This window comes from Kwoniella dejecticola, chromosome 1, assembly GCF_000512565.2.
Source record: "Kwoniella dejecticola CBS 10117 chromosome 1, complete sequence".
In the NCBI taxonomy this organism is placed as follows: Eukaryota; Fungi; Basidiomycota; class Tremellomycetes; order Tremellales; family Cryptococcaceae; genus Kwoniella; species Kwoniella dejecticola.
The window spans coordinates 2,759,703-2,783,023 of NC_089301.1; the positions used below are offsets into that span (position 1 = coordinate 2,759,703).

The 23,321-nt window shown below is 50.9% G+C and overlaps 10 protein-coding genes across 10 annotated transcripts; 6 read left to right on the forward strand and 4 right to left on the reverse strand.

The window, feature by feature from the left end:
* Positions 1 to 134: 134 nt before the first annotated feature.
* I303_101024 (uncharacterized protein) lies at positions 135 to 3,038 on the forward strand (the record flags this gene model as incomplete). Its single annotated transcript, XM_065968252.1, has 15 exons — positions 135 to 648; positions 693 to 794; positions 840 to 906; positions 962 to 1,094; positions 1,146 to 1,242; positions 1,297 to 1,346; positions 1,449 to 1,508; positions 1,567 to 1,682; positions 1,754 to 1,856; positions 1,910 to 1,968; positions 2,021 to 2,059; positions 2,107 to 2,193; positions 2,246 to 2,363; positions 2,406 to 2,610; positions 2,668 to 3,038. The coding sequence occupies 15 exons, from the start codon at positions 135 to 137 to the stop codon at positions 3,036 to 3,038; spliced, it is 2,121 nt and encodes a 706-aa protein (XP_065824324.1).
* Positions 3,039 to 3,119: 81 nt separating this feature from the next.
* I303_101025 (uncharacterized protein) lies at positions 3,120 to 7,729 on the reverse strand (the record flags this gene model as incomplete). Its single annotated transcript, XM_065968253.1, has 18 exons — positions 3,120 to 4,584; positions 4,697 to 4,729; positions 4,781 to 4,847; positions 4,902 to 4,937; positions 4,996 to 5,012; positions 5,140 to 5,229; positions 5,286 to 5,402; positions 5,450 to 5,469; positions 5,562 to 5,642; positions 5,692 to 5,775; positions 5,817 to 5,845; positions 5,899 to 6,079; positions 6,192 to 6,584; positions 6,634 to 6,837; positions 6,880 to 7,130; positions 7,178 to 7,503; positions 7,579 to 7,615; positions 7,672 to 7,729. The coding sequence occupies 18 exons, from the start codon at positions 7,727 to 7,729 to the stop codon at positions 3,120 to 3,122; spliced, it is 3,489 nt and encodes a 1,162-aa protein (XP_065824325.1).
* Positions 7,730 to 7,837: 108 nt separating this feature from the next.
* Positions 7,838 to 8,264, reverse strand: I303_101026 (uncharacterized protein; the record flags this gene model as incomplete). Its single annotated transcript, XM_065968254.1, has 2 exons — positions 7,838 to 7,868; positions 7,927 to 8,264. The coding sequence occupies 2 exons, from the start codon at positions 8,262 to 8,264 to the stop codon at positions 7,838 to 7,840; spliced, it is 369 nt and encodes a 122-aa protein (XP_065824326.1).
* A 418-nt stretch (positions 8,265 to 8,682) lies between these two features.
* Positions 8,683 to 10,559, forward strand: I303_101027 (uncharacterized protein; the record flags this gene model as incomplete). The annotated part of the gene is made up of 11 exons (XM_065968255.1): positions 8,683 to 8,854; positions 8,911 to 9,028; positions 9,088 to 9,094; positions 9,151 to 9,173; positions 9,248 to 9,337; positions 9,399 to 9,515; positions 9,579 to 9,747; positions 9,799 to 9,876; positions 9,937 to 10,022; positions 10,079 to 10,213; positions 10,271 to 10,559. 11 exons carry the CDS (start codon positions 8,683 to 8,685, stop codon positions 10,557 to 10,559), a joined length of 1,284 nt encoding a protein of 427 aa, XP_065824327.1.
* A 174-nt stretch (positions 10,560 to 10,733) lies between these two features.
* I303_101028 (uncharacterized protein) lies at positions 10,734 to 12,999 on the reverse strand (the record flags this gene model as incomplete). The annotated part of the gene is made up of 4 exons (XM_018404394.1): positions 10,734 to 12,027; positions 12,084 to 12,292; positions 12,348 to 12,586; positions 12,642 to 12,999. The coding sequence occupies 4 exons, from the start codon at positions 12,997 to 12,999 to the stop codon at positions 10,734 to 10,736; spliced, it is 2,100 nt and encodes a 699-aa protein (XP_018267048.1).
* A 608-nt stretch (positions 13,000 to 13,607) lies between these two features.
* Positions 13,608 to 15,066, forward strand: I303_101029 (uncharacterized protein; the record flags this gene model as incomplete). Its single annotated transcript, XM_018404395.1, has 9 exons — positions 13,608 to 13,808; positions 13,866 to 13,885; positions 13,954 to 13,964; positions 14,024 to 14,136; positions 14,193 to 14,330; positions 14,385 to 14,431; positions 14,485 to 14,545; positions 14,606 to 14,839; positions 14,899 to 15,066. 9 exons carry the CDS (start codon positions 13,608 to 13,610, stop codon positions 15,064 to 15,066), a joined length of 993 nt encoding a protein of 330 aa, XP_018267049.1.
* An 823-nt stretch (positions 15,067 to 15,889) lies between these two features.
* On the forward strand, positions 15,890 to 16,775 carry I303_101030 (uncharacterized protein; the record flags this gene model as incomplete). Its single annotated transcript, XM_018404396.1, has 3 exons — positions 15,890 to 16,033; positions 16,164 to 16,330; positions 16,520 to 16,775. 3 exons carry the CDS (start codon positions 15,890 to 15,892, stop codon positions 16,773 to 16,775), a joined length of 567 nt encoding a protein of 188 aa, XP_018267050.1.
* A 373-nt stretch (positions 16,776 to 17,148) lies between these two features.
* Positions 17,149 to 18,743, reverse strand: I303_101031 (uncharacterized protein; the record flags this gene model as incomplete). Its single annotated transcript, XM_018404397.1, has 6 exons — positions 17,149 to 17,849; positions 17,902 to 18,238; positions 18,290 to 18,351; positions 18,418 to 18,482; positions 18,546 to 18,601; positions 18,657 to 18,743. 6 exons carry the CDS (start codon positions 18,741 to 18,743, stop codon positions 17,149 to 17,151), a joined length of 1,308 nt encoding a protein of 435 aa, XP_018267051.1.
* Positions 18,744 to 19,089: 346 nt separating this feature from the next.
* On the forward strand, positions 19,090 to 21,162 carry I303_101032 (26S protease regulatory subunit 6A-B; the record flags this gene model as incomplete). Its single annotated transcript, XM_018404398.1, has 12 exons — positions 19,090 to 19,296; positions 19,375 to 19,554; positions 19,620 to 19,718; positions 19,776 to 19,884; positions 19,950 to 20,055; positions 20,108 to 20,190; positions 20,243 to 20,328; positions 20,384 to 20,590; positions 20,646 to 20,800; positions 20,854 to 20,929; positions 20,990 to 21,082; positions 21,151 to 21,162. The coding sequence occupies 12 exons, from the start codon at positions 19,090 to 19,092 to the stop codon at positions 21,160 to 21,162; spliced, it is 1,413 nt and encodes a 470-aa protein (XP_018267052.1).
* Positions 21,163 to 21,415: 253 nt separating this feature from the next.
* I303_101033 (uncharacterized protein) lies at positions 21,416 to 23,246 on the forward strand (the record flags this gene model as incomplete). The annotated part of the gene is made up of 6 exons (XM_018404399.1): positions 21,416 to 21,506; positions 21,574 to 21,747; positions 21,809 to 22,074; positions 22,140 to 22,235; positions 22,297 to 22,468; positions 22,531 to 23,246. 6 exons carry the CDS (start codon positions 21,416 to 21,418, stop codon positions 23,244 to 23,246), a joined length of 1,515 nt encoding a protein of 504 aa, XP_018267053.1.
* Positions 23,247 to 23,321: the final 75 nt, after the last annotated feature.

Here is a 23,321-nt window from a genome sequence, read left to right on the forward strand (position 1 = left end):
TATCTATTCATCAACTTTCGATTGGAAACATATCATTCTCGACCCAACCTATCATAGGCATCGAACCGATCGGAACGCCGCCGCCTCAACTGCTCATATCTACCAGTCTCCGCTCGTCTCGCAACCCCGTCGGCATGGCTTTCGAGTCGCGCTCATTCATGTCGATCTCGCATCGCATTGGCCGATCTTCACAACCCCATCTCGGTTTCATCGCTTCGACAGCATCGTCCTCCACGGGCTTCGTGCACGAGTCTCGTCGTCACGCAAGACTATACTCGACTGCTTCGACTCAGCATGGTGACCACTCACAAGAAGCTCCCACAATCGCAGCTCTCCAACGCTCTCGCAGGATCCAGCGTCAGACAGTTTTGCGATCGTTGGGATCCCAGGCAGATGATGACCTTGTCCTCGACACCGCAATGGCTAGATCACTGGAAGCTTATCAGCAGCGACACAGGTCTGGGGCGCCAACACTACAGATACCGTCCACCACAAAAGATGATCTGCCTCGCCGTCGCATGGCTGCAACCTGGAAGAGAAGGCCCACTTTGACAGATCACGGTATCGGAAGCTCGCCTCTTCATGATTCAGGCGTAGAGACGTCAGGTGATGACCACCAACCGCCTCTTGAGAACAAGGATATAGAGGGTGAGTTTGACAGTCACAGAACAAGACTCACCCGTTTTGTATAGAGGCCCTCGGGAATGGCTCAACCCTGCCTCTCCACGATCATTCCGACGCAAGCTTGTCCGGTGAGACGGGGCGCATATCTGCGGTAGACGTCCGGATACAAGGTGAGTCACTGCGAACCATGAGCAGACATCGTTGACGATTGGTAGAGGTCGCGCCTGCGAGGAAGATGAAAATTGCACGGCTCCGACGCACTCTCGGAAGGGTCCTGTTCAGGCAAGTCAGCCCAAAATGTCCTCATGATCGAAGCTCACCATTCATCGCCCTACAGTCCAGGAGTATCTCCGCTCCGAGATTCACGCACAGGCGTGTGGAACTTTGAGCCGTCTTTGCATTCCATACCACAGCCAGAAAGTTTCGCCTTTCACCGATGCCCCCCATATATCACTCCGTCGCAGGACCAGGTGCGGTACACACATCCTTGATGCGTTCGTGTAGCTGATGCGTTGTGCCAGGAACTCGTCGAGCTAGCTCAACGCAACAATTGCGGATTCGTTGGCTCCACTTCGACGTTGACCAAAGCATTGAGCCAGATATACTTTGCCATCAGCGGTAAGTGTGCGCATGCTTGGTGTCAACGGTCAATGACACTAACGAGCGACATAGGCGGCAAAGGCGTCGATCTCTCCACCCTGAGTCAAGATTTCTCCTCCGAGGTACGTGTCTACTTGACAGAACAAAGCTGATCGAACCAGAGGACGACCTTCACTCCTGGTGCGGAACTGCCTGCCAGCATCATTATCGACAAGCTCCCACAGGGGATATACTCCGTGGACAGCGATAAGCGGTGGGATGTTGAGAACGTGATCAGTGATTTTGTGAGTCCTCCCTTCAGCTCATGTGCCTGTTTTCGAAACTGACGGAAGCACGCTGTAGGGCCGCATACTGGAAAAGATGCTTACGTGCGAGAACGCCGATTTCAAGCGCTTCTTGTCGAGCAGTCCGGAATCAGCTGTGCCAGAGGAGGAGCGAAATGCGAAGGAGGCCTATCGGTATCAACGGGTACGTGGTACTTTGGGAGACGAGCGCTGATCAGGACGCAGGTCGGTTCACTGTTGATGAGGTCTCAACTGGATTGTTATGACCCGAGGCTTCCCGGCAATGGCGTATTTGATATCAAAACAAGGGCATGCTTGCCTATACGGCATGATCGTGCGAACTACCAGGTATGTTAACGTCGTTGCTAAAACGTCCAACGCTTGCTGATGCCCCTTTGAAGGCGAATGCCGCTTACGACATATGGAGGGACCGAGGTTACAGTCAGTCATATGAACGAGAGTGAGTGCGATATGCAGGCCGCATCGTACGGCACTTACCAATCGTACACTAGATACTACGACTTGTTACGGGCCGGCATGCTCAAGTTCAGGTATGTACCGCGTCAGGCGCCGTCATCGCGCTGACCTCCTCTCTCAGTCTTCAAGTGCGCATCGGAGGAATGGACGGCATCTTCTTGGCTTATCACAACACGGCGCGTCTGTTTGGATTTCAGTATATATCATTGTAGGTGTTCACGTCGGTCAACTTTGTGTATCTGCTGAAGGAAGGTTTGCAGATCCGAGATCGACGAACGGATCTTCGGCTCGACTGAGATGGCAGATCAGGCTTTCAAGCTCTCGGTCTCCATCCTGGAGCAACTTCTACACCGTTGTGTGGATCTGTTCCCGAACCAAGTAAGTCCTGGGGTTTATGCAGGGGTTAAGCTGACCGCTCAGGCTGTCAACGTCGTTCTCAAGCACTCGCCAGCCGTCCACGCTCACAGCGTGACAGCCTATGTCGAGCCGAAAGAGTGGGATGTCGCCAAGGGAGATCGACCTGTCCGGGCTGTGACATTCACCATGGAGAATTACCTGGATGGTGAAGCGACCCAAGGGCCTGTCTCATTCTCCGTCGATGAGGAGACGCGACGCACACAAGCTTGTAAGTCGTGTCGGCTCTAGAAGTGAAACAGTACTGAGTCGGCGGCGCCATCCACAGGGGCTATCAAATACACCGTATCATATGACTCCACCGATGAAGAGGGTCAGAAAAAGACACGTGCAGGTCTCAACCGACTGCAGCAGAATCTGCTGGCGATGAACAGCTTAGCTGTACCTGCGGGACAGACTGTGAGAAGCATGACGCAGAGAGATCGGATCGCTGAGCGAAAAGCCACGGTCGATGAGCGTGAACAGCAGAACTCGACCGAACAGCCTTCATCCCCGATACCCGAACCTTCACCCAGGATCAAATGGAGAGAAGCTGGACCTCGTCAAGTACAGCTAAGGGAAGAAGCCAAGGAGAGCGGACGAGCTTACGAGAAGCGGAAAAAGACCTGGAAAAGGAATGTGTTCGCGTGGACCGCTTAGCCAATCCAGGTCTGGGGCATGTTCAATATCGCATAAGCGTGTCATAGCTATCTATACAAGCAGATTATAATGTCTTTATTATTATGATGTATGTTCAACACTCGAGGGTGTTTCTACTAATGCTACACTGCCATTCCTGGACCTTGCAGAATCACCGGCCCGTTCCAACCTCGGCCGTGATCCCTCGCTGTTGCCTCGAGTCAGCCTTCGCCGTAACCCACCGCCTTCCACACTGCCACTCAAGCTAGCTTTTCTCATCTTGTCCTGCTCTTTGATAACCTCTTCCTTCTCCTTTTCCATTTCCGCCCTCTCCTCTTGTATATCCTCGTGCCTTGCTAAAGTCTCCTCTCTCATGACCTCGTCCCAAAGCAGTTGCTGTTGAGCTGACATGGCACTCGCTGTCCGGCTTCTCTGCGGCGAAAGATGACTGAGTGACCGATTGCGAGCTGTCGTAGGCGAAGTGAGAGGTCCACCACCACTCCGGTTACTACTATTCGAACGCAACCTCGTCGGCCTTCGCCCGGAAGGGGATCTGCCCAGTGTCGCGGCAAATGAAATGTGTGATCCACTCGGAGGCTCGGCGGGAGTAAGGGTTTCTTCCTGGTCTGGATCGGAATCCTGTCGTTCGGACATCGCGCTAGGAGTGGAAACGCGAGCCATTGTGGGGAATCCATCTTGACCGCCGACGAGGAGAGGGCTTGGCGTATCTTGGCGGTTCGTAGTGATGATTGGTTCGAGACTAATTGCAGGATTCGAGTTGGTAGAGCTTGCCCTTGGACGTCGAAACACTTCTGACCATGCAGTCGCAGCTTTGTGGGTATGTCGTCGGAAGAGGTGAGATCCGGAAAAGGTATCGTTCACTTCACTGCCGATATGAGACGGCGTTGCCATCAGCCCGGTCTCGCTGTTGGCTCCAGGCGAGGTCGCGCGTTCGTCTTCCGCTCGGTGGTTCATCACGTCTTGCCAGGTGTCTTGTTCTGACTTGCGGACTGTTATTTCGCCACATTCTGTCGTCGACGCAAGATCACCGATTTGACCCGTACCACCTGCAGTCGTAGTCAGGGTGACGCGCATCTCGACGGTGTCGTCGAGATCCAAGGTTGACAGTGGATCTCGAGGAAGCCACAAAAAGTCATCGTAGTCATCTGTATACGATGGCTGATCATCATACCCTCGTGAGCGATAATACGGTGGGATGTCTTCCCACGCTTCTAGGCGGTGATGCGGGACTACGATCTGCTGCACTTCTGCAATCTGTCCATTGGGCAAATCCATGTCCTCGTCACAGCCTTGTGTCTCTTCCCGAGTCGAAGGCGTTGTAGGCGGATCGAAAGAGATTTTGGAATCCAATGTGGAGAATAACACGTGATCGAATGGTATCGGTTTATGGCTTGAACCAGCTTTCTTCCAACTGCCTGCCCATCGCCCAACGCTCCTGCGAAGGGTATGAAACCGGCTACTCGATACGGGGTCAAATGGCGCGTTCTCGGCATCATTGTTCTCCCAGTCAGCGGAAGCCGAGTCGTCCTCGCACTCGTCGTCTTCGCTGGCATTTCGACCACCGTTCGACGGTGCATTCACCGGCGGACAGAGTAAATCGGCTTCTTGGATATCCAAGCTGAGATGGTCAGCGAATCTCCCATAGTAAGGATGCTCACCTCTTGAATCGACTCTTCAGCGCTCGGGTGATTCTAACCGCGGAAGTAAGTATCAAGTCATTGTCCTCGCTCAGGCTCACTCACATCAATTTGGCTATCAGAGTCAGGGCAAACAAGATACCCGTAGCGATGGCGTGGCCTTTTGCTTTGTCTGTGTTGGAATGAGCCTATGAGTGCGAGGACAAACAAGATGAAGGCAACTCACTCAAGATAAAAAAGGCGAACAAAACGAATTGTCCCACTAGATTGGCGACGTGAGCTTGAGATGCCAGTAGCTGAAAGACACTGCGCCAGCTCACAAGCTAAGGCATCCAAGCTATAACGCAACACTCGAACGCTCGTGCGTTTGCCGTTGGTTTCGTAGAGTCGCCCATACACATAAGTAAATTGTCGTTTCCAGACGACTTCACGTCAGCGGTGTTTCAGACGGCTTTGCCACTCACCATAGCAAGCGCCATAGTACACCAGAGCTGAGGACATTAGTCATGGACATGCATGGGACCATCGACTCACTGAATGGGATGACCAGGGGGCTACACAGAGAGGTTAGCTGGCAACCTTCGGGAAAGATGCTTGAACAGGTACCGACTTTAATAACATGAACAAGTGCATGATCGCCCCGCCGAGTACTGAAAGGTCAGCCCTCATCGCGGTCGGACTGGACTCACGTTGTTGCGGCACCTGAGAGAAGTGACTGAACGTGGGGCTAGTGCGCAGTGTCAACGCTGCGCTGCGGCCAACAATTCAACTCACTGCTCAGTCCGGGAGAACCTCTGCCTTGGTATGATCGACAAGCGGGTGCCAAAGACGTATACGATAGTCGGAAGCTGGTCTGTCAGCAAGGTCCATTCGTCCAAGGACTCACTCCAAAACGGAAGATCTCGAAGAAAGGTTGAATGGCGGTCTGCAAGAGAATATACGAAGCGAAATACGGAGCGGCTGTGGGCTGTATTCGAGGTCAGCATTTGTTGGTCCTCTGGTGAAGGAAAACTTACAAACGCCGAAGCGATGATCGGTAACGGATCAAAGTTTTTGTTCTGAAAAGCGGTCAAATACGCCTCGATCGTGGATTGGCCAATCTTCGCCAGTCAGCTCCCCATCGGCACCAGCCACAACCTACCGCAAAGAAGACCACTCCATTGACCATCACTACGACCCCTTCGTCAGCTCGTGCAGGTCATCGTGGCAGAAATCTGACTCACAGAACTTCCAGAACCTTTCCAACACCGAGTTGTGAATTCCCAGCCGCGTGACTATGGTTTCTGCTTTGTTTGCGATCACCAGCAGAATAGGGCAAATGGCGATAGTGAGCAAAGCGACAAGTATGACTGGTGCCAGCGACGTGATGGCTGAAGCCACTTTGGGATGGGCGTTGAGAAAGGCCTGAAGAGGTTTGATGAAGCCTGCGATATTGGTCAAAGATGCTAGCGCGCATAGCAGAGAGACGGGAAAGATCTAGCGCATCAGCGCATGCTCTTTGCAGATTCTGACTTACCCAGACCAGAGTGAACGCCCAGACTCCCAAGTAAACAACCCAACCTCGAACAAATTCGGATCGATAAGTAGTCTTTCCAAGTCGGTGCCACAGTATATCGGTCCAATCGGGTGCAGCTACAGCATGACAGGCTAGGGATCGCTTTGGATGGCTGTCCAGTATCTTGGCTGCCAAACGGGCGGTTCTGGCATCCTTGAAGCTGATAAAGGCGGCAGATGAGGGCGAGTAGTCGGACAACGGCCGCGATCGACTCTCGTCAAGCAGCATGGTGAGGTAGCTCAGCTTGGTGGTCAGATAGTCGATCAGCGGAGCATTCTGATCTCGAAACAGCGAGGTGATATGCGTGAGCGATTGGTACGGGTCGATGAGTTCTCGGGGCAGAGCGTGAAGTGCCTATAATGTTAGCTTGTCATCTATCCGTTCATTCACTTACATCCCATACGGTGGTATCCATCTTCCCCGCTGATCCGTTGCTGTCGAGAAACGGATCGAGCGCTTGCACCAATCGCCCCAGACGCTCGGTCTTCGAGGCGCCAGGCTGCAGTGGAGCGCCGATGCTCTTCTCCATCGTCGCGACCGACCCAACCATCGATTTCTTGTGACGTGCGGCAGCCGCAAGGACCCGTTTCGCGAGGTTGACATGTGCCTGCGTTGCATCAGACTTGGGCTCCCTTTACTTGCGACTTACTATCTCCAGTTTCCGCAGCACGTCCTGCCTGCGCTCTCGCAAGCTAGCAATGGTGTTCAGCTTGCGGACTAGGATGACCTCATCGATCTCGCTCTCTTCGTTAGTCCATTCGTGTCTCTGCATTTCCAATCCGTTCAACGACAGTCTAGGTTTGTTGATCTGGGGCCGAGTCTGTGCAGGTGAGCGTTTCCGCGAATGGTGTCGTTGTAGATAGTAGTCGAAATAGTCCCTCAATATATGCTCGTCTCGCACTGATGTCATCGTCAGCCTGATTTGGAGTCTTAGGTTGTGGACATACTGTCAGGAGGTATGTTCGTAACCATGAGCGTCCGGAACCGCTTGATGCCCTTGGATTCGTCCATTGTTGACGCCGCATCATCTTCACCTTCTTCGCCGCGCGAGATGTTCCGCTTGGCCTCGCGTTCAGCGGCAATCTTGACAGCTAGCTCTTTGATTTGCCTTCGACGATATGCAAGCCCGCCCCACGTGATCCAGAGTACAGTGGCCGTCCAAGTGATCGTGATCCACCAGATCAGTAGGGCGTGAACCCATAACCACCTCGATCCTGATGATTTGACTAATGAGGACGCGGACGCCCGAAGCATGGAAGTTTTGGCGATATCGCTGGGAGAATAGATGATGTGTAACGGCATCAAGACCCTGAAAAGGATTAGCTGTGCTTCATGATCGGCCACTCACGGTAAAATCACGATAGTCTGCAAAAGCGTGTAGAAGACTGCAGGTAAAAAGTCAGGACGATCCTTCCGCGTGTCTGCACAACCCTTCACTCACAAGCCCCACGCAGAAACCTTGCGTGCAGAGTCAGATCGAGACCACAATGTTCCGGCATGTCTCGCTCGCGGACTTTCAATGAGGATACGATCCACATCAGGGGCCAGCGGGGTACAGGAGGGCAGGGATTTCTGATCGTTAGCATTAAAGCGGTTTTTGAGGTGACTTACACTGCCCAAGCTTTCGGCTGAAAGATGCTAGCAGTGAGAAATGTGTTAGCATCTTTGATATTTTGCTTTCCATCCTTCAACGTACTATCCGAATTCCCAGCTTTCCCTGTCACCGAGTCTCCGTCTAGCCCTGTCCTCATCATTCTGGTCTCTCACGAGCCCCTCGCTACTCGGTCGACCGTCCTCCCTATCATGTTCTCTCCCCCTTTTTCCCTTGAAGTGGTTCCAGCCTCGTTGTGCTGCATGAAACAAGCGCACCGGGATTCTCTGGAACGGGCCGTCGTTACCCCGTCTTCGGGGGATGTGTACCTCTATCTCATAACCAATCAAGCATGCGCCAGCTATAGCCAGGGTCAGATAGAAGTTATCGAGGAGACCAGAGTAGGCAGCGGTATAGTTGGTGTGCTGGGATAGATCAGCCATGCCAGCGAGTGGCTGAGGCTGGGGTCGGAGTGACGGCTGCGCAGGGCGTCGCTTGTTTCCTCGGGGAGCTAGGAGCAGGTACAATGACGTCGATATGAGAGGATACGAGGGTCCAAGATTATAGATTGTTGTGATAACCAGGTGTCCAAGTGGATTGATGATTGACTAGTCAAAGTGATGATCGTCCCATTCATCGTTTCATCTGTTTACAACTGACATTGTTACGTCACCATTTTGAGATCCCCGCTGCGTAAACGCGTGGCGTTACATAATTAAACCAAGTGGAGGACGTTCATCTTATTGTTGTTCGGAGCGAGCTGTTGTATGCATGCTGTGCTCCATCATATCAGTCATCGTAATCAGCGCAATTTTGTACAACATAAGACCTTGCGCTCGCATAGGAGCAGCAACGCACAAGATGTCTTTGAGAGACGCCAATTGCTACACTTTGACAATCCACCAGTCGAAAGCGGACCCATCAATCGCAGAGCTGGTCGAGTCTTACGGTCCCGGCACCGCCAAAGCAGAGTCTCGATATGCGAGAGTGAGGATTAAGCAGGATGATGAAGCTTACTCTTCCCAGATCTTTGGTGAGTCAGCTCTGGCTTGACGCACCCTCACCACGGAGACTAATCATACATATTAGACACCTTGACCGGAGCGCACTTGGCTTCTGCCGGGTACGAGCTCGAAAAGGCTAAAAAGAGGAGACTGCAATTGCATGGTCCTGATGAGGATGTACCATTTGAATATACAGGTCGCATGTAAGTGTGTTGGACCTTCAGTGCTACTTCGTAGTCAGAGCTGAATCGTCCTTGTAAAGCAATTTCGTAAGTCATGCCCCAAAATGCATTACGAGGCGATGTGACTGAATCAGCAGCGATAGGAATGGACATTCGAGTTCGAGGGGTGAGTGTTCTGCTACCAAAAAAAGTCAGTGGCATGTGCGGGCTGACTCGTGGTCTCCAATTACCCAATCTCAGGAACAAGTATCGCTGGACTCGTGAAGTTTACGGAAAAGACTACATCTGCTCCCTCGACAGGAAACCAGATCCTCGGGTCGAAATCTGCTTGTGAGCGAATTCCCGCGGCGTCGGCACAACCTGGGATGACTGCTAAGACCCCTGATGACAGAGCTCGAGATGCCAGCAGCAAAGGTCCAGCACGCTTGCAAATACTACATTACAATATCGAACGATTTCCAACCGAAATCAAGGATCAACGGGGTCTGGAGACTTTGCTTGTAGCATCGTGCGTGCAAGCTACAAATATCAAGTTTGAAGGCATGATGGCTCATGCCTTATCCCGTCTTAGTTTGCTATGCTTGTTGGATGCAGCGGAAGACAGGAATGCACCTTCAAGGTCGACATCAGGAAGTAGTAAACTGGTGAAAGATGGCAAATTCCCACCAACAAGGGAGAAGGACGTGCCGCCAGTCCCGGCTCGACCGGAACGTGTCATCAGTGAAGACGATTTCGAGCCTGTGAGCCTGACTTCGTGGTCCCCGTGACATTCAATGCTGATAACCTCCCAGGAAAACCCTAACGAGATCGTCGTTTCGATGACAAGTAATTTGGATGATCACATCGCCCGTGCAGTCAATCTGCTCGAGGTAAGCTTTGCTCCGCGTGTACTCGTCATTGGCTTCGCTAAAGCCAATCCCTCTTCGCAGGATCCGCACGTCCTCTTCGTTGTCATACGGACAAAGACCGCTCAGGCAAGCCAGTGCGCTCTAGAAGTATCTTTAGGCGTGACGAGGTAATTGACGCATCGGCTTGACGAAATGCGGAACATTGATGACCGTTTGACCTTAGATTCCGGCATCGCGAAGGTTTGCCGGAACTGAAACAGTATGTCATCGAAGAAGAAGCAGACGGACCAAATTCCACGACGATGTCAGGCGGAAGACCGGGACCAAATATCATCAAGCTAGATGACGATCCTCCAAAGTGAGTCAAAAATTCATTATCGGCGCTCAAGTGCAAGATTGAGGACTGGTCAAACAGGAAATTATCGCCATCAAATTCCATATCAGGCAAACAGAAGACGTGGACGCCTCCACCTAACATAGCGATCTATCTCTCCACAATCGAGCTGCCAGACTTGAAGCCTGGACGACGGGAGCATCTCAAGCACGTCGCCAGTACAAGCAGTAATCCGAAACCCATACATTCGCCTACACCGTCTGCACCGCCTCCCATGCTTCCGCCCAAAGAGGCAGCTACTTTGCCACCACCGACGAATCCGAGCAAGCGTACGAGCTCTTTTGGCAGACTGTTTCGGACTAATTCCTAGGACGAGAGTCAATGAATATCTCCCACACACTATCTATGTACAATGTTCAGATGATTCACATGCATTAAATGCTACGAGTAAATAATAAAAACGAAAGCCGGTGTTGGGAAAAAAATGCTATAACTGTTATTTACACAACTCATTACCGTCTCAGACCACTTGCACTCCAGCAGCTTAATCGACTTCCTCCATGGATCCACCGGCTTCCTCGAGAGCTGGCACATCGGCGTCAGCAGAGGCAGCGGCGGGTGCTGGCTCGGCGTCGGCGTCAATGGAGAGACCGAGAGCGATCATTCGGTTGATTCGAGAAGCAAAGTCTTGAGGAGCGGTCAAAGTGAAACCGGAAGTAAGGAGAGCAGTCTCGAAGAGCAAGTAGGTAAGATCTCGGACGGTCTTGTCAGACTTGTCCTCAGCGACTCGAGTCTTGAGTTCCTTGATGATAGGGTGGGTAGGGTTCAGCTCCATGGTCTTCTTGGAAGCCATGTAGGATGACATGGAGGAGTCTCGGAGGGCTTGAGCCTTCATTATTCGCTCCATATTGGAAGACCAACCGAATTGACCAGTGACGAGAACACACGGCGAATCGGTGATTCTGTTGGAGACGATGACCTTCTCGACCTTGTCGCCGAGGTTTTCCTTGATGGCGGTGCAAAGCCCCTCGAAGTCCTTGGCTTCCTTTTCTCGGGCCTCTTTCTCCTCGGGGGTTTCTTCGAGTTCGAGACCTTCCTTGGAGACACAGACCAACTTCTTACCGTCAAATTCCTTGAGTTGGGTGACGGCGTACTCATCGATAGGGTCAACAAGAAGTAAGACCTCGAAACCCTTCTTCTTGAGCACTTCAAGGAAAGGCGAGTCCTTGACAGCTTCGAGCGATTCTCCGGTGAGGTAGTAGATGGATTTTTGAACCTCGGGCATTCGAGTGATGTAATCCTTGAACGAGGTTTGCTCATCGACGGACTTGGTGGAGTGGAATCGCAAGAACTCGGCGATCTTGCTTCGGTTGGTAGCATCTTCGTGGATACCGAGCTTGAGGTTCTTGGAGAAGGCAGTGTAGAATTTGTCAAAGTTCTCCTTGTCCTCGGCTACCTCAGAGATAAGGTCAAGGGCCTTCTTGACAAGGTTCTTCTTAACGACCTTGAGGATCTTGTTTTGTTGAAGAGTCTCTCGAGAGATGTTGAGGGGGAGATCTTCAGAGTCAACAAGACCGACCATGAAGTTGAGGTACTCAGGTATGAGGTCTTCGTTGTCCTCGGAAATGAAGACTCGTCTGACGTAAAGCTTGATGTTATGCCTCTTCTTCTTGGTTTCGAAGAGGTCGAAGGGAGCACGTTTGGGAATGAAGAGCATAGCCTTGAATTCGAGTTGACCCTCGACGGAGAAGTGCTTGACGGCAAGGTGGTCTTCCCAATCGTTGGAGATAGACTTGTAGAATGAGGCATACTCTTCTTGGGTGACCTCGGATGGGTTTCTGCGACGAAATTGTCAGTCAAAGTGAAATGTGCTGCGACGATATTAATAGCTCACCTGGTCCAGATTGGTTTTTGCTTGTTCAACTCCTCGTTCTCGGTGGTGGTCTCCTTGACCTTCTTGGTCTTCTTTGTCTTCTTGGTAGCGTCCTCGTCCTCTACCTCCTCGATCTTGTTCTCGCCTTCCTTGACCTCCTCGTCCTCCTCAACTTCCTTCTCAGTCTCCTTGGTGACAACCAATTGGATAGGGTAAGAGATGAATTCGGACTGACACCAAATGTCAGCGTACGCAATTTGGGTCCACGGCAATGACCATACTCACGTGCTTCTTGACAATTTCTCGAATTCTCTTCTCTTCCAGGTATTCCTTGAGGTCTTCCTTGATGAAGAGCTTCATGGAAGTACCTCGACCGAGTCGTGGTCCGTCAACGTCCTCGGTGATGGTGAAGGTACCACCGGCAGCAGACTCCCAAATGTATTGCTCGTCATCGTTGTGTTTGGTGGTGACCTGCACCTTTTCGGCGACGAGGTATGAGGAGTAGAAACCGACACCGAATTGACCTATAATTGTGGTCAGCACGACACGATGCGAGGGGGACAATGAGACGCGACTCACCAATCATACTGATGTCAGCACCGGAGGAAAGAGCCTCCATGAAAGCCTTGGTACCGGATTTGGCGATCGTACCAAGGTTGTTGACGAGATCGGCCTTGGTCATACCGATACCGGTATCTCGGATGGTCAGGGTACCTTCCTCCTTGTTGGGGATGATACGGATGTAGAGATCCTTTTCCGAGTCAAGTTGGGATGGGTCGGTGAGGGCGGCATATCTGATCTTGTCGAGGGCATCGGAACAGTTAGAAACCAATTCTCGCAAGAAGATCTCCTTGTTGGAGTAGAAGGTGTTGATGATCAAGTCGAGAAGTTGGGAAATCTCGGCTTGGAAACCGAAAGTCTCAGATTGGCCGGACATGGTGTATGGATGAAAAAACTGCTCGATGTCGAGGAAGGTCAGCACTTTCGGTTAGACGTTGTTGTAAAAAGTAGGACTCACAGATAAAATGGGAATGAGAAGTGGTACAGTTGTCTAATTCTATGTGTTGAGCTCTTTTGACTCTTTTGTGCTGAGGGAAGAGAGAAGGAAAAGAGAGATGAAGCGACGAATATTAATGCAATAACGGCGAGAGTGAGTGAGTGAGTGAGTGGACGAGTGAGTGCACTCTAGGAATAACTGGGAAGGACTGGAACTTTCTATCAACCCACACTTTTAATCGCGTAGCTCATTTAGTCTGATGGGGGAAACCCAAACCAATCGGGCCCGCCTAAAAGTAACGATTTAGGCGCGCAAACATCATCAGCAATCGGTGCCTGACCTTTTCCAGATAATCGCGTCCACGTGTACTCCGTAAGCACCCACCTTTCTGTCGCAGATTTAAGCATGTTCACAAGTTTCAGTCTTCACGTTAATGCTGATCATCTTGACCGATGGACACCTCAAAGTGCCGGGCCAGTGAAAGCTTCACAACGGCTGTAGTCTGTTCTGCTGCCTGATCTCGGTAGCAGAAGTCCGACCGTGGCAAGATGGCTGCTGCGTCTTCGATCCTTTCCCTTTTCAATCCCCCTGCCGACATCAAGCCCATTATCAAGCCTGAACTAACAGAAGATCAGACAACCAAGATACAGAGCTTGATCGATCATTTCGGAGCGCCAGACTACGCTCTGCCAGTCAAGGAACATGCGGAGGACAAGGTGTCTCTGTCCAACCGAGAAATGATGTTTCTAGTGAGCGATCTTCTGCCTGCTCTATTCAAGATACAATCATTGACCTCATGAGCGTAGTCAAAGGAGACGTTGGTCAGGTAAGCGTGCTAGAACAAAACTTGAATTGGAGCCGACTGCTGAGCGAGAGATGCCCACTCATATACAGGTTTCTCGTCGGTGAGTTTGCAAGGTTCACTCTTGGATGAGCTGTGATGATGGCTGACCTGCTCGCACAGGGACAAAGGACGATCTCCCAGCTACGATCACTCGTCTGGAGAATTGTCTGATCTGGCGAAGAACCGAAGATGTGGAGAATGTCGAACGCATGGCAGACGCATGTGCGCCCGAGGTATGTCTTTGTTCACATTACTCCAATAGGTTCTGCGCTGATGGAACGGCTCATAGTCCAAGACAGGCAAAAACATTGCTTTGGGTTTCTCCACAAAGGGTCAGCCTATACTATATTTCTTCCCTAATCGAAGTTACCTTGCCTACGACAGTCAAGAAGTGTTGGACGGATTCTCCGGTCGATCGCACCCTCTAGTAAGCTGAAGGATGCTCTGCGCTGCCGACCTCTGCTGACGGCGGAATACTTAGGTGTACATGCTGGAGAGGGCGAAGGATCTCATGTGCGCTGGTGTCACGTAAGTTGCATCTTCTGCTCGAGGAGCTTTTGCTTACCGGGTGACCTGCTCAGAAACACCTTTGTCGTCTTCAACTGGCACGGAAAGAAGCAAGGCCCGTCGACACCCTTATCTGTATGTTGGTCTACTTGGCGATAGGACATGGGAGTCAAAGCTTATGTAATGATCTCGCAGGTCGTGAAATCGACAAATCACATCCTGTCCAATTTTTACCCAGAAACTCTAGGTCTCAGCTCGTTCCAGGACATACCGTGGGTCTTCAAGACACTCATCAACCTTGTTTGGCCTTTCGTCGACCCAGCGACGAAGAAGAAGGTGAAGTTCGGATCGGGAAAAGGTCGAGAGATTGTCAAAGAAGGGGATGTAGCTGCATCGCAGTTGCTGCAAGAAGCGGGCGGGGACCTCGATGTACGTATGATGTCGGCATCACATGCAAATCCGCTGATTCTTCTATATATCAATGCCAGATCCCATATGATCACGACTCATATTGGCCTGCGCTTTTGAATGTGTGTTTACAGCTGCGAAAAGATGAGGAAGAACGGTGGATCGCTTTGGGGGATCGTCAAGTCGGCCGAGAAGAGAAACAATTCAAACGACATGCTGGCGGCACTGCGAGCGAGGTCTCGCATTAAGATGTTTGATTTTCTGAATCTTGTTTATAGAGAATAGATCGCACTCTTGACGAGTCTTATGCATATCATCAAGTAAAGCGTAAATATGGTTTGAAACGGTGTGCATATGGCCATAAGGTTCATCGATTTTGATGACGATTGTGGGAGAGGTGCCTCGATTCCTGCAGTGAACGGAAATGGGCTTATTTCCCTGAATCTTGCGTTGTTCCAGCTTCCAGCTGGGTCTTTTGCTCTTTTTTTTCCACTTGTAACCCTTAAAAACGTCACTGGTGGCTAAAGGGTTTAAAACGGACGCAGCGAGAGTAGTGCACCTGCGCTTTCGCCTGTCAAATCACCATCATCATAAATGTTGCCAACACTCGACTGATATTGAGCCGAAATACTGTTAGCTCGGAAATCGACCAAATCGACGCCAAAAAAAAAATAAACACGATTCGACCAAATCAAGTCAAACACAAAGCAAAGCCTTTGTAGTCTGACCACAGCTACGAGCACACAGTCGTGCACGCTAAAACAGCAATCCGTATTTATTGTACTTCGCTCTTTTGATCACTTGAACGCACAATCAATCACATTGACGTCAACAGGCAGAGTCTTCAGCGCAGACCTCCTTTTATCCTCCGACGCCACATCCTTACATTGCACAACACTTCAAAATTCCAGATAACAACCACGGTTGACCCCTCTGATCCCGATTCTCATCTTCGATCATAGACAGTTCCGCTACTCGACCGAAATAGACGATAGACTATCTTCTCTCAAGCTTGACACAGTACATATAGAAAATCTCGATCGTCATAGCATCATCACAGCCGAATACATCATGTCGGAGACAAAAGACCAAAAGACAACATCGCCAGCAAAGAAGGTCGAGGAGAAACCGGAGGCTTCAGCATCTAATCCCAAAGAGACTGCACCCATAGTGAAGAATGACGAGGCACCAAAAGAGGCAGAGGACAAGCCAGAGGTCAGTGCGGCTTGACTCGCATCATCATTACATATATAGGTCGTCTGCTGATGATGATACACCATACCATACACCTGTCTCTGCCATGTCCTTTGCCGTCTGATCGATCGGACTGGTCGCGACAAAACAGGTTGAGGAGGATGTGATTGACATGGAAACATTCCAGCAGATCATGGACATGGATGAGGAGGACGATGGTGACGATGAAGATGGAGAGAAGCACTCGTTCTCAAAAGGCATAGTGTGGGGTTATTTCGAGCAAGCTGAGGCGACGTTCAAAGACATGGAGGCTGCAATGTGAGCATCCGGTCCTGACTTTGTCACTTCCGATGATAGCGATGCTTACTGATGTGTCTCGATTAACTGCTACACTCGCTATCGATCCTTCGCTTGCCGCTATGACCGCCTTGTCGAAACTCTCCTCCCGCAAATTCTGCTACATCCGCCCCCTCTTCGTGCTCTGATCAACAACCTCTCATCATACAGCAAGGACGAAGATTTGGCCAAACTCTCTTCTCTCGGTCACTTCCTCAAAGGCTCCTCCGCTGCACTGGGTATCATCAAAGTGCAAGCGTCATGCGAGAAGATGCAACATTACGGGAACAAGCGAGACGAGGAAGCTGGTACCTCTTTGGAATCCTCTGAAGCATTAGAGCGAATCAAGAAGCTGCTGGTAGACTGTAAGAAGGACTACGAAGTCGCGAAGACCTGGATGGAGAATTTGTACGAAGAAGACAAATAATTCGGAAGGCACACCTGACGACCGACTGGAGATCGATTCATATCGGCTGAGATCGGCACTCGCCTTACCCTTGGATGTCGCACCAGGCTCTTATTGTTACAACTCCTTCTCCCATGCGAAGCTCGCTCTCCTACCTACAGACCTCTCGTTCGTTTCCCTGTCGTTTGGGGCTGCTTTCCCTTCATCGGTCAATCGTGAGACTTTTTTCTCCCTAAACTTGTAGCATTGTTATAGCATAGGTTCTTCTTCCCTTAATTCCCTTGGCGACGCATGACTTAGAAGTAAAGAAGACAACTGATCGCGGTTTTTGTGTAAACTCATTTTGGGATGAATGTGCATTCAGTTTTAACCGACTGTATAAGTGGATAACACGTTAATCACCAGGCTCTTCTTTACCCATGACTGCACTTTCCTCTCCCTCGGCTCTCTCCTCCCATCCGCCCTGAACTCGTACAACGCCTTCCTCAATCTGACTATTCCGCACTAAGCGTTCTCCGATATCCATGATACTCTCTGGGATATCATCCAGATCGTCGTCGTCGTCTCTCATCCTCGTCAGCCCACTTTCGTCGCCCGCTGGACGATTCACCGAAGGCAATCGCATACGGCCTTCCCTCAGAGCTTCTTCATACGCTTCATGTGCCTCCTCGTCCTCTTCATCCTCGTCGAAAGGTGTATCCCGAGGCATGAACAGGGGAGTCTGGCTCATTCGTCTACGACTTGCACTCCCACTGGGTCCAGGCGTCGAGCTGTCCTCTCTTCCAAATGGTGTGACAGAAGATACTGTCCCGCCTCTCCGAGAATTGGGAACAGCTGATACGGATCTACTTGCATTCCTCATATTGGGTGCGTGCGCACTCTGGGATCTGGCTTGAACACCCGGTGCAACAGACAGAGAGGTCGAAGAATACCGTATGGCGCCTGTACCTTGCTTTGACCTGGATCTGGATCGCGCAGAAGCGATAGAAGCGGATCGAGACGAAAGTCGGGATGACGGCGGAGCGTATTGAGAGGGCGCAAGAGGCGGATATGGCTCGATGATCAAAACCAACTGTACTGAAGAGGTACCGAAGCCTGTTGACTGGCATTCAGTAAAACGTGCATCTGGAGCGGCACACGGACTGACCTTTGTATGAGACGTCCACATCAGGTTTCCAGTCTTTGATATTTGTCTCTTCCATCGATTCCGTCCGATCAGCATCATAGTCCATTGGCTCTGCTTTGACACGGACACCATCTTCGTCGATTACGTCCTGCCCCGCGTTGTCCATAGGTTGTAATGGTGGCGATCCACCTTCGTCAACCTCTTCCAATTGTGTGGTGACCGACCGGGACCGTGTCCGCGAGCGACGCGGCGTCTTGGAGGTTTTAGCAGACGAAGCAGAGGCTTTGCTCTTCGAGGTCGGATCCTCCAGCGCTGCTTCAGGAGGGGGTGTAGGTGGTCGAAGCGAATACGATTTTTCCTATTGTCAGGGATCAGTACCAGTTCTTGCGACGGATACATATTGACTGACCTTGAGCAGCACCACTTCTGTCCGCGTAGTCGTCCGAAGAAAATAACAGTATTGGTAGCCCTCTATGGCGACGATTCAGCGAGTTTCACCTGACAAAGAAAAGATGAGATGAGCTAAGGTGAACCTACCTCCCCGCTCTACATGGACTTTGTGTTTCTTCGTGCCTCGAGAGGTAAAAAGCAATTCTGAAATCCTGTTAAGCACGTTCAGATCAAATCGACAATCGAACTTCGGTTGCGAGAGCATGGGTACATACTTTGATTGCAAAGCACTGATCACTAGCTGAAGCACTCTCTCGGACATCCAATCGGCCTATACATGGGGCGATCAGCGAAAGACTCGGCCAGTATCCGTTTTTACGGCTTACATGTCGCTCATCCAGGTACAGAAACAATGGGATGACCCGGTAGTTCGATGCCCGTAGGTAGAAGGCATTTCGGGTCGAGAAATGCATGGCGTGCTGCACGACGAGCAGTTCTATCAATCCAGTGAGCGGGACTGAGCTGGAGGGGTGTTCGATTTGCTTGAGTGTCAACGAGAGAGACTATGTGGTTGCTTGAGTGCGATATGTATGCATGAAGTCCAGTAACGAGTAATTATGGCTATGACGCATCCATCATCCGAATGAAAGCACATGGAAGCCACGATTACCAGTTCGAGCGGGATCAGATTTCATTGGAATAGGAATCGCGTTGCGCTGGCTTCCTCTCGCTGACGAATCGTGAATATCATCCATCACACCTCACCATTATCATAGTAGACACTCATTCTAGAATTGTCAGACCATATCGCTATACATCATGTCTGCTCCTGCATCAGACCCTCCTCCTCCTCCTCAGGATTCAGGCAGCGGCGACAACAAGCCCGAAAACGCCACTATTTCGCAGTCGAATGGAGAGGGTCAGCAAACTGCCGATTCAGCCAACCCACCCGCCGAAGACGTAGCGATGGAGGAAGAGAAAACTCAGGAGGATGATCTTGAAGACGTTCCAGAAGGTGTGAAGAATGTATGTCTCCCATCTCTTGCGGTCGTCTCTCGACTACAAGACCAAGCAGGCTTATCCATTTTTCGACCTGAATACCAGGGCGAAGCCGCAGACATAAAAATGCAGACACGTATGATCGACAACGAGATCAAGATGATGAGGCAAGAATCTCTGAGGCTCGCTCACGAGAGAGAACAAATGACGGACAAGATTGGAGATAATATGACCAAGATCAAGCAGAACAAGGTTCTGCCTTACTTGGTATCGAAGGTGGTCGAAGTAAGTTCGGTGAAGATTGAGAGGCCTCGTGAACAAGGATGACTCATGCCCCTTTGGTCTCGTAGATTCTCGATGTCGATGCTGAAGAACAAGAGGGGGCCGCTCATAACGAGCAAAACGCAAAGAAGTCGAAGTGTGCCGTGATCAAGACTTCGACTAGACAAGTGAGCTTTGATTCGCACTGTCTGCAAAACCCAGGCTGACAACAAAGCTACCCGCAGACCGTCTTCCTACCCATCATCGGTCTTGTTCCACACGAGGAACTGCGTCCCAGTGATCTGATCGGTGTGAACAAGGACTCATACCTGATACTTGATAAATTACCTGCTGGTGAGTATCATTGCGTCACTTATATGACGACGTGATCTGACAATGCGCAACTTGATATCCCCCAGAATACGATGCCCGAGTCAAAGCGATGGAGGTCGATGAAAGACCGACGGAGACATACACAGATATCGGTGGTCTGGACAAACAAGTCGAAGAGCTGATCGAGGCTATGTAAGTTGTCGTGATTCGCATGGAGCCGCTTAACTGATCAATAGTGCTGTAGTGTGCTACCCATGCAACAAGCTGATAAGTTCAAAACGCTCGGTATAACACCACCAAAAGGTTGCTTGATGTATGGCCCACCAGGTAAGCTCCTTAGTTCTACGTGCAATATTCGTGTGAGCTCACCAGCGCTCAGGTACTGGTAAAACCCTGCTCGCTCGAGCTTGTGCCGCGCAGACGAACGCTTGTTACCTCAAATTGGCGGGTCCAGCACTTGTCCAGGTATGTCTTCGCATTCCTCTGGTTGAATTGATCAGCTGACTCAGTCCTACCCCAGATGTACATCGGTGATGGTGCAAAATTAGTCCGAGACGCGTTTGAATTAGCGAAAGAGAAAGCCCCTGCCATCATATTCATCGACGAATTGGACGCTATCGGTACCAAGAGGTTCGACAGTGACAAGTCTGGTGATCGAGAAGTGCAAAGAACCATGTTGGAATTGCTGAATCAATTGGATGGATTCTCGAGCGACAGCCGAATCAAGGTGAGTTTATCTGATGCGTGAAGAGGGCTTAATGCTAAGCAGATTATGATCTCAGGTCATCGCTGCTACCAACCGAATAGACATTCTTGACCCCGCTCTTCTTCGTTCCGGTCGTTTAGACCGAAAGATTGAATTCCCCTTGCCTAACGAATCAGCTAGAGAGCGTATATTGCAAATTCATTCCAGAAAGCTCAACCACCACGGTGTGAAGTAAGTTATATCAGCCATCATACGCTATACATGTTTGTTGACTCTCCCTGCAGCTTTGAGGAGTTGGCGCGATCGACTGAGGATATGAATGGTGCACAACTGAAGGCTGTCTGTGTGGAAGCGGGAATGGTAAGCGAGACTTTCATTCGCAGAATCGAGTCTTGCGCTGACCCTTGGTCCCTCGTGTAGCTGGCTTTGCGTCAAAATGCTACTCAGCTGTCGCATGAGCACTTCCATGGCGGTATATTGGAAGTACAAGCCCGAAAAGCCAAAGAACACCACGTGAGTCTCCTCCTGACGTTCGCCTTGTTGTCGGGGAAGGCGGCTGATACTGTTGCACGGGAAAATAGTACTTTGCATAAATATGACGCCGACGATGAATATGACCTAGATAGTTTCGTAGCATTTGTACATGTATACCATGCCCAGAGATATTTGTTGCAGACTTATCTGATAAAACCTGACGCGGCAACCACGTCATGCGAGTTACCCCGTCGATTGTTCCTGGATAACCGGTGCAGCGGCGACAATGATGTCGCACTGAATACCCTCAACTTCTTACTCGTCACGTCGACTGCCTTCATCTTTATGCAATGACGCAGTCAGCTCATCAACATGGTCGTTTTACCTCCGCTAGCAGCAATCTTTCTCACTCATTTTGATGACATAAAAGGCCAATCGGTAATATTCTACGCCTCTCTGCCGAGTGAGTCGCCCTTTCACAACTTGAGACGTGGAAGACGAATGACTGATCGCTTGCTGCCTCCTCGTAGACTTACCAGCTGAGACGATCGAGCATACAACTTTGCCTTCCGGCCTACACGCTCTGGACTCGGATGTTGTGCTCTTTACACACCATGAGCTACCCGGCGCCGGGGTATTCCGTAGCAGGTTGAACGATGAAAGCGCTCGGGGTAGGCGAATGGGTACTTTGGGTATTGTACTAGGTGAGCAAATTTCTGCATTCTCCCCGCTCTTGCTCCAACGCTCACTTGCCCATGTTGATAGCCGACCCGTCTGTACCCTCTGACCTTTTCGCTCTACACGACCCGCTCTCGTCTCTTTTCGATCAGCTGGAAGACCTGGACTCATCCCCTTTCGCCCCTTCAACTTCCACTTCACCCTCAAGCGCAGTGACGCTATTAGCAAAAGTTTGGCATGAGCACCGAGCTGACTCGCACCTGGGTGGGTCCTCATCGAATCTCGTCAAAGTTACTGGGAAGGAAGCTGTGAGAGGCATACGGAAGCTGGTCAATGGACGAGCGGACCTGCCGGTGAGTCACGGTATCTAGGCTGTGATCTCGCTGGCTCTGCTCGACAGCTTACAAGCTACATGCAGCCTGAACACCCGATCACTTATATGCCCTCGCTCCTAGGCATTCTGGGTCCATCTGTAGTGCCAGTGTACAAGGCTGCCCTCTCGGGCCAGAGGATTGTGAGTGTCCACCTTCGCGTCTCGTCGAGTTGGCGTTCGAGCTAACTCCAAACGCGATCAGATACTATACTCGACTCCTCCTCTCCTACCTCTAGCAGCTTTCGCCTGGTGCATATGGTCGATGTCGCTCGCGCCAGGCTCTGCACCAGATGCCGAGCCTTCAAAGTGGGTCGGAAATGTAGGGCTAATGGATCTCACGGACCTCAAGGCACGGCAAGGAGGTTGGATAGCCAGTAAGTCGGAGCTCCTTGTGATGATCACCCTTCGAGGTGCTGACTTCGCAACGCACCCTCAGCTACTTCGGACGCGATATATAAATCCCATCACGCAGTATATGACATGTTCATAGATCTCTCCTCGGTACCGCTGACAAATTCAGCATCTGTCGAGAATACACCTACACCGCATATCTTCTCCACCTTTCATCAACCTAAAAACACCCTTGCCCCGGTCACCTACGCGTTCGGTGATTTGTCACTGTACAAATCCTTGCTGTTGCTCACCTCGTCGCCGCCGACAGTACACGCAGGGATGAGCAAGACGGGTGGATGGTGGCTTCTGGCCTTTGAAGTCATGGAACGAGCCTGGAAGCTCTGTGTGGGAGTATGCGAATTTGCCGTTGGTCGCGGTAGAGTAGGGGAGGAAGGGCATCTGAGGCTAGACGAAGGCGAGGAGGACGCGCGACTCCTTGGCGGCGAAGAAGAGATCATTACTACCCCGCCTGGAGGAGAAGAAGAGGAGGAAGATAACGAGCCGGAAGACGAGGCAATCAGAAGAGGAAGGTTGATCCTGCGGCAAATGCATCACGAGACCTATCATCTTCATTCTAGGTTGAAGGAAGTCATCGAAAGTCGCCCCAGAGGTGAAGGGTCGCGAATGTCACCTCTGACACAATCGGAATTGCGGCTGCTGGTCGGGAGTCGATGGCCTTTGAGCGGGCAGGGTGAAAGTCAATTCTGGTCAGACATAGCGACAGTGTGGGGGATGACTATCGATGACACAGATGCTTAGTCAACAGGTGATCACGACATATCGACGTTGTATAATTAAATATATAGAATGCATAGTTGCTACATTGTTTCGGTT